Source organism: Polypterus senegalus, chromosome 3 (genome assembly GCF_016835505.1).
Source record: "Polypterus senegalus isolate Bchr_013 chromosome 3, ASM1683550v1, whole genome shotgun sequence".
Classification (NCBI taxonomy): Eukaryota; Metazoa; Chordata; class Cladistia; order Polypteriformes; family Polypteridae; genus Polypterus; species Polypterus senegalus.
Genome location: NC_053156.1, coordinates 62,871,264 through 62,891,383, shown reverse-complemented (window position 1 = coordinate 62,891,383; position 20,120 = coordinate 62,871,264). Strand labels below are relative to the sequence as shown.

The window sequence follows — 20,120 nt, the reverse complement described above, 5'->3', positions numbered from 1 at the left end:
GCCCAAAATCCATACAAGACTTTCTACACCATACAGAGCTTACCATGGTTGACTGTTCAGGAAGGGATTGAGAAGAAAAGAAAAAGTGAGATACCCCATACACGTCCACTACTGACGACAGCCTTAAGCAAGTCCATACCATGATTCTGACAAACTGACAAGCCCCTGTTACACCTTCAGCTCATAAACAGTGGATCACCGCTCGCTGCCCTAGAAAACAACAAGAGAAGATGACTGATCAAGGTCGACACTTTACCACTATGACCATGAACACACCATGTTTCCATATGTGCCTGCGGAAAGCTCTACAACCAGCCCAAATAGAATTTTATTGCTAATAAGGAGCCATTAAACAGTGAATGCAGCTCTTTAAGTTTGAAATAAGCAATTAAGGGTGGGGAACCTTAACAAACAAGATCACTAAAATGAAACATCAAAATGTAACTTAAGCAATAAGTGTTTCATTAGCAATAATTGATTTCTCATAAAGAAACTGGGTTGGAAGAAAAACCTGCAGCCACTGTGACTCTCCAGGACCGGCATTGCCCACCCCTGACCTAGACAAACACATGGCATCAGAAAAGCAAAGAAAATGTTTTTCTCAACATGGGTGACTTTACACAAGTCTTCACTCAAACTCCCATGTCCAATTTAAAAGCACCCACATCCACACTGTGCTGCCACCCATCAACCCACACGGCATCCAGAAGCAATATGCTGCACAGAGCAATTCCAACACTCAATAAACTTTATTTTCTTGCAAATGTGACTAGGGTTGTGCACTGACAAGGCATGCCACCAAGCTCACCAGACACAAAGTGGACACACAAGTGTAGCAAGGTGGCCCTCAGGCAGTGCAAATACAAGCTGCCAGGTTCCCTTCCAGTTCAGCCATCCAACCTGACACCTCAGTAAGGCACTGGATACAAAGGCCACTAGTTTTAAATAATAAATTAAAAACATCCAATTTAGTCACCAAACAAGTTCGCCCTTTCCTCTAAAAGGTTGGGGGGTGGGGGTCCCAAAATATACATTCCTTCAATGTTGTGACCAGATGTACAAAACCATCAGACTGAATACAGCTGTTTCTCATGCAATCCAGCTTTCCAAGGAGGGCACTGGTCTTTCAGCGCCTGTAAAAGAAGAGAATCTCCTTCTACTCCCAGCATGAAGTGATTTTGTTTAAAATGGTCAAAAATAGAACAAATAAAGTCCAAGGCTGTGTTATGGTAATACACAAAGGCCTCCACATTTGCTGTGAACTCTGAACTTAGAACACCCCAGCATTGCCGGACTTTCAGATCCACAGTAATGTCTGTCTGCTGCCGATGTTCGGTGATAATGGAGGTTTGTAAACATTCCTTCAGACAGTTGGCCCCACAGGTGTGGCAGCAGTAAGAGGCACAGTGGAGCCACACTCATAGTCCAGGTCCACCAACGTGTGGTTAGTAGTGCTCAGGCTACTCAGGGATGTGCCAGTGCCCATCTGCCGATCCCGCAGACTCTGTAGGTAGCTCTGTCAACAGAAAAGGAGATTCAGATTTAGACTGAAATATGTCAGAGAGTGGCAAACATGTTGCCAAAGAAGATAAAGAATAAACCGTGTAATACAAGCAGCCAAACCCAACTTAATATTCTTCTTGTAGTGTTTTCAAAGTCTGTGGGCTTGCTGAGAGTGGACTGTGAGGAAGACCCAGCAGGGTTGTCTTGAATACATTAAAATTGTGAGAGGCCCAATCATATGAGAAGAAACAAGCAAGGTGGCGTGCTTCAAATAAACAAGAGTGCCCAAAATTCTCACAGCAGAATGAAATACCTTACCATAGCATTCAGTGAGGTGAATCTAAAAAGATGGTCTATTGTAAGAAAATAGCAATGCGGAATAAACTAATGGAGAAGTCCAACATTCTAACAAAGGAAGTGTCTCAGCTAGAGGGTCTGCTGTAAAAAAAAAAAAAAGACAACTCAATAGTTAGAGTAGTGGAAATGACACCACGTATAGGGGCCCTTGAGGTGGAACCAAAAAAAAAAGCTGTTTCCGAAAGCTAAACATAGGCACCCAAAAGCTTTCAATTAAGTTTCTGTGGGTAAAAAATTGAAAATTAGCAGCAATCAATGAAACTATCCAGATAATACATAAAATAACATTTTCAGTAATTTTAACCAGGCAGGGTGGTCTAACAGAGGCACTTCAGGACCGAGCTAACCTTAGTCCATCCAGTCATTCATTTGCCAGCCTGCTTATTCACTTCAAGGTCATGGGGAGCTGGTCACGGTGCTGGCAGCAGTTCGGTACAAGTCAGGGGCCGATCCTCACAAACACACCCACGCTGACTCATGATAGGATCATTTAAAGTTGTTGACTTTGGGAGGTTGGAGAAAAACACAAGATGTAAGGAGAACTTGCAGATTCCATACATGTGGTGCCCAGGTTGAGGTTCTGCATAAGAAGTATGTTCATTTAATGGCTGGAGACTCTGAGAAGATGGCCTGTTTAAGTAAACAGTGCATCCAACAGCTTCTAGTTACGTTAAGAGGGCTATCCAAGCGGAACATCTGGCCAGAAGACCAGCTGTTAACATTTACATTTATTTATTTGGCCAATACTTTTATCCAAAGTGACTTAAATATTTGAGATACAAGTGGTTACATTTCTTTTCTTCTTCCAGTTCCAGGGGTTCTCAAAGTCAGTCCTGACAACTGTTAACACTGATCTCAATTAGCTGGTATTTCTTTTTTTTCTCTTCTCTTATTCTACATTAAGAAAGCACAGAGGCATGATTTTTACATTTATAACACATTTAGAAATATTTCTGCTTTTGCTAGAGATTTAAATTAATAATATTTTGCCCTTTCTCTGTGCAGTTTGTTCCCTTCATTGTATCTTAATAATAACAATTAAAAACGAGCAGAGCCGACATAAAGGCAAACACTGAATTATGAAAGGCTGCTTTAGGGTCAGACCCACTAATTAGTAAATAATGGATTGAACAATTAGAACACCAGGAAAACTAGAATGAAAATCAAGAAAAAATATATACTATTCCCATGGAACTGGTTAGTACATTTTAATATATTTTTTTTTACCAAACTTAGTTTTCTGATTTCTATATTGTTCCCAAAAAACAAAGAATCTGGGTAATAACAGTGCACTTAATTAGCCCAGGAGTCCAATTAAACACAGAAGCTGATTGGAACAAAAACCTGCAGCCACATTAGGTCCCCAGGACCGACGTCAAGAACCCCCGAGTTAGAGCACAGGCAGGTGAAGTGACTTGCTCAGGTTCACACAGTACCAGCAGCAGGATTAGAACCCAAAAGTTCAGGGTTTGAAGTCCAAAGCCTTAACCACTGCGCCACAAAAAGGAGACAGTTCAGTCCGTCAGGTTTTGATGATTAGTATGTTACATTACATGACTTTTCCAGTGATTTTCAGTTGCAGACTTTACTTACTGCACTAGTGGTTTGTAGTTTGCTAAAACTACTAGTTTTAGCAAGTTGGTGGCAGTAGCTCCTGTGACCGCCAAGTCTTGTAAGTCTGACATACCCGCAACTCATTCTAAACAGACTGTGACTCGCTCCGACAAAATTAAAAAGGTTTGATTTTATGTCAAGTCATTAGGGAGGGCTCTTTGTGCATGTAGAGCTGATCACCAATGAATACTCAGCCAGAAGAAAATTGCAATTAATGTGGAAAACTAGGAATATAATAAGCAAGAGTGTTTTGGACCTCACAGACAGACAACAGGCTTGTCTCTCTGATGTCTCATGTTTTATGTGCCACAATAGAATTAGAAAAGAAAAATAAGTGCTGTGGCTGAACTCACTCTACCTGTAAAGCCTTTGCACTGATATAGGCACTGTCAATCAACAAACTTTTGGCTGTCAGAAAGAGGTGCAAACAAGATTCTTTGGAATTTTGTAATGCTGGAAAGACGACATGGAGTCACATGTAATCTCTAGTTGTGTAATCAGACATCCTTGAGTAACTAGATCAGCAACTAAGTTGTCAATTTTGACATCTCCGACTATAAGCCATGTAATGTGGCATCAGTTTTACTTATCTCAGTAACTTGATGTCTCTGAGGAGATGGTCTACATTTCACTGGTAATGTGACCTCTCACAACTAAACACTGAGGTGGATGCTCAAAACTTTTGTTTTGTTTTCAAAACCAACTTTTGCATGGTGGGTGAGGCAAAAACTCCTGGAAATAGGAGTTGAGCATTTTTCAATGAGGTAAATGTCACTGGACGGCCAATCACAATTTAAAGTAAGGTGGCATACACAGGTTGGTCTATTTCATTACATACAAGCCAATTAGCTATACTAGGCCTGAGACACCTCGATGGGTACTACTAATTTAGGCAGGCAGTGTGCAGTAGTAGTTATCTTGGGTAAAGGAGCTGGACAAATAAGTAAATGTAACAGTAAGTACAAAACCTTAGGGTGGTGACCAGTGATCAGCAACATCCAACATCTGTGTGATCAGACTGACAGAATATGCAGCACAACTCCTGGTAAAGGCTTTGGTCTTGTCACACCTGGACTACTGCAGCTCTCCTCTTGCAGGAATACCGGCATATGTCACCAAGCTACAGCAGATGATTCAGAATGCAGAGGCATGTGTGGTGTTCAAACAGCCAAGGAAAGCACATATTACTCCACTTTTCAGATCACTGCATTGGTTCCCTGTAGCTGCACATATTAAGTTTATTAAATTCTTAAAACTTCTCTGCACAGTAATCAATGGGTAAGCACTTACAGTATATACATGGAAACAATTGCGAGGTATCTACGTACCTTCTCAACCCCTCAGGTCTGCTAATGAATGACAGCTGGTGTAATCAATTATCAATCCAGACTCTTTTTAAGTTTAGCTTCTTGGTAGTAGAACGAGTTTCCTACATGCATTCAAAATTCTGACTCCCTCACTGTGTTTAAGAAGCATTTGAAGTTCCTCGTGTGTTGAATTTCTGTCCACATAACATTAGCTGTTAGATTTTTGTAATCTCAGAATTGTTAGTAGCTTGTATGTTGTTCTCTCAGCTCTTTACTTGTGATAATCAATTTTGTACTTGTTCTGTAGCTCTTCTCAAATAGTGCCACACATTGATGTTCACTTGTTTATGTTGGGCTCTTTTCTAAGTCACTTTGGATAAAAGTGCATGCTAAGCAAAAAAATGTACACATAAAGGTTTAGCTCACTTACTGGTGCCAGCACATCCCCAGCATAACGCTTCACTGGGTATGGCTTGCGACGGTAGGAGCCTTCTTGAGCTACCATCTGCTGCTGTTTCTTAGCATCTTTCTGACGGATTCTCATCAGCTGGATCCTCTTCTGACGTCGGCTGAGAATAACTGTCATAAGACAGAATGAGAGGTTTGATGAAGGTGAAAAGACATACCAGTTGCATAGAACAAAGAACAGACATAGGGAGGAGTTGGTTACAGGCAGGAGTACAAGACAGGCACATTAGACAGGCAGATTACAAAGACTTAGACACATATACAAGAGTAGAGTGGACAACCATACCTTCTGCATGAGAGAATCCTTCTGCAGTCAGCTTCCATTGCACAATGACTCCTAAGAAGGCCAGCACTGGCCACAAAGAAATGATGACCCAGCTGTACCAGCAGAGTGGGTCTGAGGGTGACAGTCGGATTCGGTCATAGAGGAAATCAACAAGGAGCTGCATTTCAATAAAGTAGTCCACACAGACTGTGATGGTGGCGGCACCAAAAATGGCAGTGGAAAGAATGGTGAAAATCTTCTGCCACTGCAGGGTAAGTACAGCAAATAACATACCCCCTCCAATCAGCATGCCCATGGGCACCCAGACGGTGCCTGGAGTGTAGAACTGTTCCATGATCACGAGTGCAGCCATGCACAACAGCAGTCCCAGGAGCAGGCCAGTCATGAAGAGGCCCACACTTCGCACGAGCATAGTGACCAGGCCACACAGCAAGCCGATGCCTAGGGCTATACTTGCGCTAACTTCCACACTCAGCTGTGTGTCCAGGACCCGCTCCTTGTGGCACAGCAGATAGATGATAACTGAGCCAAACATCAGGCCAGAGAGGAACATGACAGCCTTGAAACAGCGGTAACCTGGATGAGGAAAAACAGAGAGATAGAACGCTCATAAAGTCCTGCAGTGATTCAAGAAAAACCACAAGGTGGCAGCACACATCATTGCTTAAAAATGATGTAATGACCAGCCTGAACTGGAACAACTGAAGTACTACATGCAGTATTAAGAGACAGAGATAGAGAGGAAGAACCCACTCGGCCTGTAGTACCCAACTTTCCATCCTCACACTTACCAAAAAAGCAGTAGACTATCCCAAACAGGCAGCATATGGAATATATAAGAGCAGGAACAACTTTATAGTCCCGCTGGATCTCTAGGTTGCAGGTGTTCACTTCAGCCATGCCCTGGCCCCCATCATATGGGACCATGGGGTCTGAGGCCATGGCGCAGGAAAGGCAGATTCAGGGGGTCTCACCAGCCATGCTGCAATCTAAAAAACATTAAGAGCAGAAAACAAAATCAATAGGAAACAAATTGTTCGATTATCTTTACCTACCTCTGTAATACAATTAAAAGTATGAAGATCACCACGACACTCTCCTGGATGAACTGAATGCACCACTTTCACGACACACAGTCTATGCTCATCATTGTCCCTGGACAAAAAAATAAATTGGTTTGGTTCCCCCATTTCTCATATTAGTTCACATCCGAGTACAAAAAACACACTTTTGCCACATCTGCACACCTGCATTGCCTCAAGGCCTCATATAATTTTGGTGTTAGTTGGACAGGCCAGCATTGCTCTTATCCTGAATGGGCAAAGTGAAATGTATTCGACTTGAGAGACAATCGGAATGAAAAGAGTTAAGTTTATTAAGTAGAAAGCTAAAGTGGGTTTTATTGTGAAGCTGTTGCAAGCAAGGCAAGTGAGAGGGAAAGGGAGGGTGGGGGTGCTTGGGTGACCCATACACAAAGGCCCGCTCTGTTCCCTAGCTCTGCACTTGGGACGGGCAGAATGGAGCCTTTATCTTTCACACAAAGACAGAGAGGCCAGCTCAAGAGCTGGGAAAACTCAGCCAAACCCCATTTTTCATCCAACCTCTTCTTCATCATCAATCCTACCCAGACTGAAGCCCCATTTTTGGTTCACCAACGAAAAACATAAAAATAAAGCCAATCAGCTCAGGAGCAACACCACTCTGGACTCCTCAAGGATGCTGGCAGCCTGACAACTATGTAATATAACAGCTGGCATTTAAAATTAGAGAGCAGCTGTCTTGTCACACCCTGAGCAGGAACCTAGGCAGATAACTGGCCACTCACAGCCACAGCATCTGCAAACCAACCACCCCATGGCCTCATCTGCACAAATGAAGGGGAGAGCTGGACACTGACAGAACTGCTGTGCCCTGGCAGGAACTCTAAATCACTCATCTGCTGTTTTAATTCCATTGGTCAAGAAGGAGCAAAGGCTGGGCAGCTCTCACTGACCCTCCTGCTGAATGAGCATAAGACCAGCAACAGGAGACTTATCTCTGCAAACACTTTCCAAACTTACAGTATATATGCACAATTACTGTATGTGGCCATTATTGGACCATAGAGGATTTGCTGCATAAAACAAAAAATAAACAATTTACACTCTCTGTCTGCGGATTCCTTTACCATGGATTTACTTATCTGCGTCTAATAAAAGTGTAGCCCATTCTGCAACACCAATGGCTTACTCATGCTAATTCGTGGCCATGGGCAGTAGAAAAAAAAATTCTGAGAGGCTTATCAAACAGTAGCGACACAAGTAATAAAAAGGCTCCGATGCCTTTGGATGTCTGGGGCTGCAGAGATGCATGGGTAAGCTGATGAATCATATTCATGAGGCTTGCAAATGTTCCTCACATACAAGATATCCCCAGTAAGTGTGGTTCCTTAGCTCGGTCCAATTTATTACCTGCCCTTTGTACACATCTTCCGTAGCTACTACAGATTGGATTGTCCTTGGATTGGCCCTGCCATGATCACTCACGAATCAGCATGCCTTCTGACCTCCTCGACACCGAGTCCTGCTCACTCATCCCATGTAAGCTGGAACAGTTCCATCTCTCCCTCCTACAGGAGCCCGGGTACCTACCAGTTTACCTTAGCGGCGCAGTTTAATGGCTTCATTTTCGGAACATTGATTGTGTCAGCAAGCCTCCATGTTCTGGTAATATCCCATGTAGTGACAGTTTGTTATGCATGTTTCATATAAATGTATTAAATTTCAACAATGGCAGTGAAGTGTAGTGCTAATGAAAGTGTTTTGCCAAATTCTCCCAAGGACAAACACACTGCAATGAGCTTAGCTGATTTTCAGTCCACAAAATTATGGGTTTATGGTAACAGGTAGCAAAAGGGTATGGTGAAGAGTCTGCCGGAACCTAACTCCACTTTTCCCACCGGATCAATCTTTAGTATTGGTGGTTTCCATTTCCGCAGCATTTTACAGGAAAGTAACCCCATAAATAATGAGAACTGACTGTACTTAGCCTATATGTTTTAATAGCTAGAGACATCGCATTGGCTCTATTGTTGCCAATTAGATTGGAGAAGATGAAAGCTCCTGCTTGGTACAGTTTGAGACTGGAAATAGAGGGTTTCTACAGGCTCAAAATCACAGAGCCACTATAGCCAGCCCTTACCAAAATATACCTTAAAATCTGCTCCTGTCTTCAGGATCCGTTTGCATTTCCTGACACTCATGTGGCCCTTTGGCCTGTATCAACAGGAAATGGCTGGCCTGGAGTCAGGCCAATATCTCTAGTGTGTCCTAAAGTGTGACCTTGCAGGAAAAACAGACAAGACAGAATCCTTAGCTAATCTCTTAGGGAGTTTAGAGTGACGAGACGATAAGGACTGTGGGCCACACAGAAGGGTCAGTGCATCATCAATACTTTTACATTGCAAATTGTACATTTTACATAAGAAAAACAAGGAAATAGCAATTCAAATATGCTTCTAACCAATGGCCAGCCCTCCCTGTAGAATCAACCCACTGGGACACAACATTCTCCACTATCTCAATACTGACTATCAGAAAGTAATGAGATCCTTCAACATGTCTAACTCTCCACCTCTTCCTTCGAAAACAAATCTGCTGCAGAGTGCAAGGGTGGAGCAGCGCTCAAGTCGCAGCGTCCCGTCACTACACTATATCAATTTTGCAGTATATCAGAGGAGCCCAACACTTGCAGCAGCCCTGTAGTTTTCCCAGTCTATTCACTTTTTCCACAGATGGCCAGCAATCTGATATGCAGCGCAGCCCACCCCCCAACCCCCATTCCCACCCTGAGGCTCTCAGCGGAAAACCTTACAGCATCATGGCAGCACGCCTGACTCTGTAACGGCTTGGTCTCATCAAAAACAAAAAGAGAGGGTGGGAAGTGCAGCTCACAACAGGGGCCCCTGGGTGCTGGTCACAAAGCACAGTTCTCAAGTCAAATGAACTTGGCAAAGAATTCTGCTGCACTTCACTTAGATTGCATTGCAGCAGAACAACCAGTCACCACTCACTGACAAAGCCCACTGCCCATCTCTGAATATCCTCTACTCAACCGCCACCGCATCAACCTACACTGTCTCGATCAATAGTTCTGTCTGCCAGTATGCATTTTGCATTATGAAATGCCCACAGATGGCAGTTTTTGCAGAATCATTCAGATATATCGCACCAGATTTTGCAAAATAAAGGGGTTATGACACAAAAATTAATTTTTCTTTTTTTATCAGCAGACAAGTAAATAAGCCAACCACCCCTCACATCAACCAGCTTCACATTCAGTCCTCTACCCACAAGCTGTCACGGGTTCATGGTATCAGTGACAATGGGCAGATTGTACTGCTACCAAAATATCATATAGATGCAAAAGCCAAAGGGCAAAATGAGTAAATGGCAAGCAAGCAATTATCAGTTGCAGCCAGAAAGCATTCGGAGACATTTCAAAAGAGCTCACATGGCCCCCTGCTTCCTCTTTCACAGGCCCTGAAAAGCCTGCCACTTACACCCATTGCGTCCTGGTCCAAATCAGTTCACCCGGGCCTACAGACTTGCCTTTTGCCAGCTCAGATTTCTAAGGCCTTCAGCCTAACCACATTGGACGAGGATGCTGACATAACTGCACAGAAACAGAGTTTTATGTCTGAGGAGTGTGCTCTCCAAATATCTCAAAATCTTGCAACTTAATTTCCTTGCAACTTGACTCAGTCAAACATGACAGACCTGTATCCTAAATAAATTGCCCTTTCTACTTTACGTTCCTGTTACTTAAAAGTACTGAACACTGAGTGACAGAACCTCTCACACAAGACAGACTTGTAAGTTTGTAGTGTGTCGGCTATTAATTGCCCTAGGAACGAAGTTCTAAATTAAAGGGTGTCTAATTGTGCCATATCTCTGAAGGCTACTACATTAGCTCTCTGTAGTTTGATTGTGTCCGAATGTACAGACTTGCACTTAATCTTAAGGTCATGTCACATTATATGACTTTTACAGTGATTTTCAGTCATAGCCTTCGTTTACATAATCAGAGGCAGTCAACGATGCGCACCCATGACCAACAGTCATCTAGTCTGACATGCCCAACGACTCACTCCAATTAGTCTGCAGCTCACTCTAATAAAATCAAACAGGTATATTTTGTATTTAGTCGTAGGGATAGGCTGTATGCCCATGTAAGCTGGCAACTGTTGAATGCTCATCCAGAACAATGCATGTAACATATGATGTGTAATAAGGAATGTGGATGTTTTGGACCTCACAAAACATAAGACAGACCCGTCTTTCTGATGCCTCATATTTTACATACCAGAATAGAATAGGAAGAAGAAAAAAAGGCAAAGATTGCAGCTGAACTCAGAAAGCTAGTAACCCTTCAGAAAACATGGCCTTCATCAGGCAGCACACCACTAGCTGTCACAAAAATTGGTGAGCACGACTGCACTTCCAAGATCAGCAAACTGTCTGTAAAGTAGACATGGGGCAGCAATTTTCAGTCATTTAAACGGACATGGTCTGACAACAAGAAATGTCACATACCCCAGAACCAGACATTGTGCAATGTAACACTGGCTTTATAAGAAACTAAAGTGTCATACCTATATGGCTTTTGCTTCCAACTGCTTCAAGTTGGAATTCTGTCACATGACCCTGCCAACACTTCCATCTTAACCTTAATGGAAAAATGAGACTGTAACTCCTCTAAGGATTTATGTTTACTTCCCCCAAGAATGACCATGTTACTTAGTGTGGCTGCAGCTTTCAAATCTTGTGTGACCATAGCTTAATCTAGTTTAAGCCTGGAAGTTTCACAACTCTAAATCACTGCTTTTACCTGAAATTTCCAAAGCTCTGTTGCCTAATCTATCAGATGGCTGACACTTTTATATCTAATACACTTGAAATGTTACCCCCTCTGATTTCTTAATTATCCTGTCAAATGCCATATGTAAAAAAGCTGTATTGATGAATGATTCTCTCATATTTAAAGACCTAGTAATATTATTTTCTAAGTGCCTAATCCTATGATACAGAACAAGCCCTTTTGTCTCCCTAATGACCAATTCTGTAACATGTAAAAGACCTACAGACCATTGTTGGTGCATTATCAAATCATCTGATAGTCCTAATGTTCCCCTTTTCAAGCCTGTTTCACTCAGATCCCATGGCAGTGTTCTTAGCTGCCTAACTGGACTATAAGTCTTCATTAAAACACTGTACATATTCTAAACAATGTGTATGTAAATTAATTATTTAATTCCAGTAGCATTATCATAAACTCACAATAACCATATAACCATGCTCAAGTATGCAACCCACTTCAGTAAGATGTCATACAGAAGAAAGGGAGAGAGAGAAGTTTTGCATGGTAAACACTGCAATATTCTCTCGCGTTATCATTCATTCTAAATCAATACTCACTTAATCCCAATATGGACAGTAGGGGGTGCCAGGGTCTATGCTGGCAGCAACAAGCTCATTGAGTGTCAGCAGTAACCTAATTTGCACATGTGTGGTTTGCGAGAGGAAAACTGGACAACTACAAGACAATGTCACAAAGATACAGGACAAAAGCACAAAATTCAGTCTGGAAGTGCAAGGATTTGAACCCAAGATTCCAGAATGTATGTACCTCCCAAAGAGCTAAATAGCCAAGGTCATTTCTTTATTTTTTGCCAAAGACTCTTTAACAGTCTTTGAAATCCAAGTGTGACTGACTGATACCACCTACCACATGATCTCATTGAAATCTAGTTAGATCATGGACACTGGTACTATTATATTGAAAGGGTAATTTCATAATAAAGTTTTTATTCCCCCAGATGTAATTTAATTGATATAATTAAATAACCACTCACTTAAAATGAAAAGCAGAAAAGAAGTTTGATGCCAGAACCAGGAAATGTTGTCCAGTGATGCTTATTCAAGTTCTATTTAAATCATTAGCAATGGCCTGCAGCTTTACTTTCTTCAAGAATGGCCATTCATTATCAATAAACTGAAAACAATGTACTCCTGGTTAGATCACAGCTTTCAGCTTTACATAAATTATCCACTTTTGTCAATTCACAAAGAAATTATTTTATGTCATTCATCATTTAAAGCAGCAACACATCAATATATGGAACCTATTGTATCAATACGAAACAAATTAATTAAAGATAAATGATCCCAACTCCTATTTTGTGCCCAATTAAAATTCCCTCCCCGCAAACCCAGAATTTTGACTGACATACTATACAGGTGCATGTTACCCGCCATACCATATGTTTTGCCTAGGGACCTCAACACACAGCTCCAGTTCGGTGCATTGTTTTAATTTTCTGTTCAGTATGTAGCCAACATGCTGCACTGATTACAGAATAATGCGGAGATTAGTAAAAGAGCTTTGGTCCAACTGTATTTCTACAAACATGCATGATATCAGAAGGCACCTGTCCTAAATATTTTGGCAAGCCAGTTAAGGCCAGGGTGATGCCAAGATATGCCTCTCATGGGGCAGTTTTCCAAAGTTCCCTTCTGTTGGGAGATTAATTGTAATAGGCTTTGAAACAGGACAGTGCCAGCAGAATTTGCATTTTTACTGGTAATATCTGGATTAGCTAGCAGTAACTGAATGCAGCCTGGTGTCAAAAGAGCATGTGACAACACTCGAGGGCTAATGTGCCCATGAAACAACATGCTATGGAGACACATGAAAATCTGAGCTAATCTAATGCTTTTCATATTTACTCATGGCACTTGGGGCTTAGGAGCTTGGACCATGAAACATGAAGCACACTGTGACACCACTTGTGTCGTGGTCGGTTTATGTCACATTCACTACTGTGCTAATCATCAGCTTTAATTAAGCAGTAATTTGAGGAGACATTCAATTTTGACAGTCCTTCAACATGAAGCACATTGCCAAGATGCACTGCTTCAAAGACTCATTTCTTTTTTCTCATTTCATTTTTTTTACGTTCTTTCACAAAATTGTGTACATACTGAATGCATAATATACACATGAATATTTTAAACTATATTTGTTAACTAAGAGTCACTTAACATTTTTCAAATTACCCTCGAATATTTGGTTTTGCTGCTTTTTTTTTTTTTTTAAACTAATAGTTCCATCTACCAAATAACTAAAATATTTTTAATTTTAACATACTAATGATCTAAGCACAAAAAACACCAGCACAGTTAGACAACAGAATGATAAGAGTTGTGCCCTATGATTACAAACTGTGTAAGCAAATTACAAAATGTAAGGGGGGATCACACTAGGGCTAATCTTTACAATTATCCCAAAAGTACCAGCATGGATGTGTTGTCTGAAGGACACAACCTTCCATAAGCCAGTAATACAATACACATTACAAACAAGAGGAGATCATTCACTCCCTTTACATCTGTTAATTATTAACTATCATACATTTTCTACAATCTTTACAATTTGTAACCATTCTACAAGAATTGTTAGTATTATTTAGAGTCACATGAATATTTGTGTAAAGAAGTAGTTCCTGGTAAAAACAACATTCTAATACAGTACTTTTAACTATATTATACTAATGCCATTTATGCACCAAGTGTCTCTGAAATGATGTGGTAATGTCATCAACAACATATTTATAGCATAAAAGTTTCTATTTTATTGTGAAATTTGTAGAGTTCCATGGCTAATACTTTCTCTGAAAGGCACCATGTGAAATCATTTTACATTATAATGATATTAATATTGTAATATATGACCTATTTCTCTGGATTTACTCCAATAATTATTGATATACCGAACATCCTGCTCAAGTCCTCCAGTTTCATTAAAATCTGGAATCATTTTTAAAGTTTAAATTCATACGCTGCCCATTGTATATAATCCTGCGAGGCACCCAAATGGTTTTTGCCGATGGCCTTTCCATCATCCCAAAGCTTCACTAAAAGGTTTAGCTTCGTAATCCAAAATCTCTGACCTTCTCTCTTCTATACAGAGGATCTGCAAAGCTTCTTTAGTCGAATAGTTCAGGGTAGTTATTTTTTATTGCTTTTGAAATTATTTCTACTTTAAATTAATAACATTTTACTTTGATGCTGTTCCATATTTTTGATGGAGTATCTTGCGAAATGCTTTCTGTTTCAAAAGGACAACTAAACAGAAAAATTTCAGGCAGTTAATTAATCAATTAAACTCCTTTTGTTTAAATGAGATGGACATTCCATTTCATCAGTTTGATTGTTTTATACTATTCCTCCTTCTCCCCCTCTTCTTTAAACTTTTTACAAACATCATTTTTGGATAAGAGGTGCGGGTACAATGGGGTCTGATATTATTTACCTTCATGTGAAGTTTATACAGTTTTATTTCATATAATTTATTTTTTTAGTGCAGGACACAATAAATTAACTGATATTAATTACATAAACACACCTATATGATGATAACACTGTTATGTTTACTTACATCTTAATGTAGCTGCATATTAGCACTTCAGCTGAACTAGGAAAGACTATTATATTCTAATAGCTATAATAACGACCTAACTCACACTAATTTATTCATCCAAGTTTAAAACTGAAGCCAAACACCACCTCTGGGTTATTACTTTATCAACACTCTGTAATAAAATAATAATAATAGAAATAATTAGATTTATATAATGCTATTATGACTACTCAAAGTGCTTTACATAGACAGAGGGCAACCATTTCAACCACACCACCAATATGTAGCACCCACCTGGATGATGTGATGGCAGCCAATATTGCACCATAACATCCACCACACATTAGATATTAGGTGGTGAAGGGGTGAGAGAGACAGCCAAATAGAGACAGAGTGATTAGGGGACTAGGATGGACAAGGTTGTGGTGGCCAATTTAGCCATGGCATTGGGATAAACACTCCTCTTTTTGAAAGACGGCCTTGCTGGCCTTACCTTTACCTCTTCCAGAAGCAACCCAAGCTTTTCCTAGATGGTCTCCCATCCAACTAATGGCCCGGATACTTAACTTCAGGTTTATGACCTGTTCTAAAGCATAGGTGGCATACTGCGGACATTCTAGTAAGATATCGCAAAGCTGTTGAATTATAGGACTTGGATAGCATCTTGTAAACTCTGTACAAAAACTGAAAGTATCTATACAGAGATAAGTGGGAATAGGCTGATGTGAAAAATGTAGAATAAAACTGAACTGAAGCAGCATCATGCTATCTGGTTGGTTGTAAGGACTCATATCACACAACACAGATGCACCCTGTGCATACACCCTACACCAGTGAGAATCTCATCAAGTGATTTTTGAAAACATACTATAGCCAAGAATTGGCACATACACTGACAACAGAAAACTAGCCTGGAGATCCCAAAAGCTGTTGGAGTAAACAGAAATTCACTTCAACATTAATGAGTGCACCAAGAAAAAAAAAATATATATATATAGGTCAGCTATGAATTCAGCAATTAATAAGAGACATCACTGCCTTCATAGCACTACAGACAGAATAATTGGCCACACTTTGTCACTTGTGCCTGAAGGCTTAGCAGCAGATTGTCACTAATTCCTGATTTTATAAAAACAGATTTTTTTTACTAGAACTTAAACTGTCTCATCATTAGATGACAATTGAGACAGTCTACTCTCACTGGCTGCAAGAAGTCAGTAAAATTTAGCTCCATCAAACACGGGCTACATCAGCTTGCCAAACAAGTTCCAAGTAGCGCTATACCCACACAACTAACATGTCATAACATTATCAGTGAATGGTTACAAATATCTGAACCTCAGAGAACAAAAGTAAAACACACCAAGTTAACCTGGTTATTACACCTTACCACAGGTTAACAACCAGGTATATCTGACAACCAGAAATAAAAAGAAAAAAAAGATTTTAACAAATATAATGCAATTAATCAACAACAGCATTTACCCTATCAACCCCAGAATATGGCACCAATGACTGGTCACTGGAAGACAAACACTCACAAAGTCCTAGGCTCTGGCGACATCTTTAACATTTTATTTACAGGCACTTAACTAATTTTTAGACAAGTACATTGAAAGTTTGGTGTAAAACCATCATAGTGCTATGTACCAGAAAAGTAGACTTCAAACATTGCTACAAGTCTGGACAGCAGAGTTCCTAGTGGAGACACTGCACATCTTTGTATCATATACTTTATTTACGTTTTCAGTATATGTAAAGTCACAATAGAACACAGAAGCATGAACATGTGTGGAACGAACACAATGTCTACAAATATACAAATATCTTGAAAAATTGCAGACTCACAAAATCACATATAAAAGAAGACACGAGAAAACACAAACAGGAAAAATACAGACACCAAAATGCAGACAGAAAAAGAAATGTATGTCTTAATAAGATGCCAACAGAAAAAATATGGACACCCAACACAGAGGCAGGCAAACCAACACACAGAAGTAAACCCAAGAACAAAATACCAAGACATACGGTTAACAAAACCTCACAGTTTTTTTGCTGTTGTTTTTTATTTTTTTTAAGTAAAGAACACAGGAATACTGTATGACAAAATAACCAGAAAGGTACACTCACTCTTGAGATCACAATTAAACACTCACAGAACACTGACAAAAGACAGTGACACATGCATACGTAAATACCAAAAGAACACACCCACACAAGTTGACATGCATATTTAAAATGACAAGACTGACTTCATTAAAGTCCCATGAAAGAAGTAGTGCAATGTGATCACACGTGCATGAAAAGACACTTGTAATATAAAAAAAAATCAATCAGATTCAAGCATGGATGTAGCCGATCAAAGGCTAGAGAAATCCATTCCACTCAAACTGTGAGCTGAACTATAAGATTATCAAATCTTAGAAAAAAATGTATATGGGCTTCCTCTTAAACTTACCACCAACATTAATGAAAACATATAGAGACACCGTTGAGAGGATGTGCACAGGAAATGTCGCCACTGTAACACAGGTAAGTACAAGAATTAACCTGAGAAATACAAGACTATTACCACACATGAGGCCACATACTGTATGTAAGAACATATAAAAAAGGGTGTCAAACACCTGAATGCACAAACATAAGCTTACCGATAAGCACATACAAATAAACACATGCAAATGGCACGAGCAGTTTTACAAGATTTACGATATTCACAAATACATATGTAACCACAAAAACTGAACACTCAAATTATATATAAGATCAATCAATCTTCAATCTTACAAGTAAAGCCCCCCCCCCTTATATTTGCAGAAGCGGTCACAAAAGAAACACAAAAAAGTAAACATAAATAACAAAACTACAATCCTAGGCATCACAGTAGCACTACCAACAGTGACACGTACCTCAAAACATACCTCAAAACTCCAACAAAGTTGTATGTAAACACAAACTAATACACACGAGTATATAAAAAGTATAGTCAAGCATAAGAAAAATGGAGACACGTGTATATTCTGACTCGGAAATATCAAGTGACACACAATATAAAGCACACACGTAAACAGACCGAACCGGCCGCAAACACAATCGCAACATTCAAACTTGCAAAGACATAAAGAACGCATAGTTTAAAAAAACAAAACGTACCTAAATTCGCACAAGCACACTCAAAGGCTGAGCGCAACACATTGGGAGATGTTCAGTTAATGTCGCGCCGTGCACCGCTGCTGGGCGTCGAGGTTCTGCTCGGATTGTTTTTGGGTTGCCGCGTCGAGTGAGGCAGGAGCGCGCGCGCACGCGCGTGCACACAAACACTTCAAGTGACACGCACCCCTTTCCCAACCGCCAGTTTGTCAGCGCCTCGTTACCTCCACTTGTGTCTTTATAAACTCTGGGCTCCGCGCCTTCTCTCGCTGTTTGTCACCTGGTATTCTGGCTAATGCGGTGTTGTCCGCTTTTCAGTACGTCTTTTTTTGAACTCATTCCCCGAAGGTGAACACGTATCTGGTTACTCAGCTCGCTCAGCGGCCAGCAGCTGAAAAGCTTTTTGACATCATCCACCGAACCGGACGCACCATCTGTTTCGGGGGCGGGAGGAGAGGCGAGGCCTGGACGGGTTTCCTCGTCCCGTCCCGTTGCATCCCATGTCGTCCCACCCCAGTCGGATCGGGTTACTCGGGTGTGTTGGCAAGACAACATGTGTTTAGTACAGTGCTGTGAATTTCAAAGAAGAGTGACTGTGTAACTGCAAGGGGTAAGTGTGGAGTGTGCGCGAGTGAGACAGCGAGTCTTAGATTCGAACAGAGAGAGTCTTCGCTTACAAATCAGGGGGGTATGTCCACGTGGGAACGGAGAGTCTTGAGCACCGCCCTTTGGCTGTGAGACAGCTGTCATTGGGCTTTAAACAGATCAACCGCAGAATGAGAATGATGTGCTAAATACAAATTCAAATATAGACTTTTTTTCTAATTGTTTTTGGCATTAGTCTGACAGCCTGTACATGTGATAATGGATGTCTGAAAGAGTGTTAGTTTAAGCAGAAAATAATCCAGTTCTGCGTGCACACTGCAATAATAACAATTAGCGTGTTTTTCTGATTGTGTGAACGGGGCATCGCTCTGTTTGTGGTGTTCCTAGTGGAATCTTTGAAGTCTCGCTTAAGGTTCCACGTCTTCTCTCTTGTGCTTCAGTCAGCGTGACCGTAATGGAATTCTTATTCCATTCTTCGTTTAGCAGCTGTTACTATTATACTCACATTATTTCTTCCAATGAAGGCTACACCAAGTCATTGTTTTCATTACTTAACAATATCACACAACCCCCGGATTCTTTACCTTCTCACCTTTACTCAAATGAATTTTTCAATTCCCTTATGTCCTTTTTTAATGAAAAAAATCCAGAAGATTCATCAGTGTTTCTGTACGGATTCCTCCAATACTTCATTTGAATTTCACCCACCAACTCACTCATTTTCCTTTTTCAGAAATCTCAGATCTTGTCTGTAAGTCTAAGCCATCCACCTGTCAACTGGACCCCCTCCCTACAGTTCTGGTCAAAGCCTGCCTCCCCTCTCTGGTCCCTATTATCTCTGCTATAATCCACTCTTCTCTCACTACTGGTACTGTTCCTTCATCTTTTAAAACTGCTGCAATAACCCAAATACTGAAAAAACCTGGTGCAGATCTAATTTCAGTAATTTTCATCCTAGTTCTAATCTACCCTGCATTTCCAAAATTCTTGAAAAAATAGTGGCTATTCAACTTTATTCTCATTTATCTCAAAATAACCTGTATGAACAGTTCCAGTCTGGTTTTCGTCCCCTCCACAGTACAGAAACGGCACTTATAAAAATGACCTCCTTATGGCAGCTGATTCTGGTTTAATTACTATTCTCATCCTCCTTGATCTGAGTGCAGCCTTTGACACTATTTGTCACACTTCTCTTCTCAATAGATTATCTTCGATTGGCATTACCCACACTCCACTCGATTGGTTCAGATCCTACCTCTCAGGCCACACTCAGTTTGTTCAGCTTAAAACTTTCACATCCCAACCCACTGTTGTTACTTCAGGTGTACCCCAGGGCTCTGTCCTGAGGCCCCTCCTTTTCATTATTT

At 40.6% G+C, this 20,120-nt stretch overlaps 1 protein-coding gene across 3 annotated transcripts; it reads right to left on the bottom strand.

Annotated features, from left to right (window-relative positions):
- Nucleotides 1-730: 730 nt before the first annotated feature.
- On the bottom strand, nt 731-18,631 carry LOC120525214 (transmembrane protein 198-like). Of its 3 annotated transcripts, XM_039747326.1 has the most exons (6): nt 18,151-18,365; nt 17,456-17,518; nt 6,327-6,524; nt 5,536-6,111; nt 5,212-5,360; nt 731-1,516 (listed from the first exon to the last, which is right to left on the bottom strand). In XM_039747326.1, the coding sequence occupies exons 3-6, from the start codon at nt 6,475-6,477 to the stop codon at nt 1,364-1,366; spliced, it is 1,029 nt and encodes a 342-aa protein (XP_039603260.1). In that variant the 5' UTR covers nt 6,478-6,524; nt 17,456-17,518; nt 18,151-18,365; the 3' UTR covers nt 731-1,363. The 3 variants fall into 3 exon arrangements, with proteins under 3 accessions (XP_039603260.1, XP_039603259.1, XP_039603258.1); XM_039747325.1 differs by lacking the exons at nt 17,456-17,518; nt 18,151-18,365 and adding an exon at nt 18,372-18,631; XM_039747324.1 differs by lacking the exon at nt 17,456-17,518.
- Nucleotides 18,632-20,120: the final 1,489 nt, after the last annotated feature.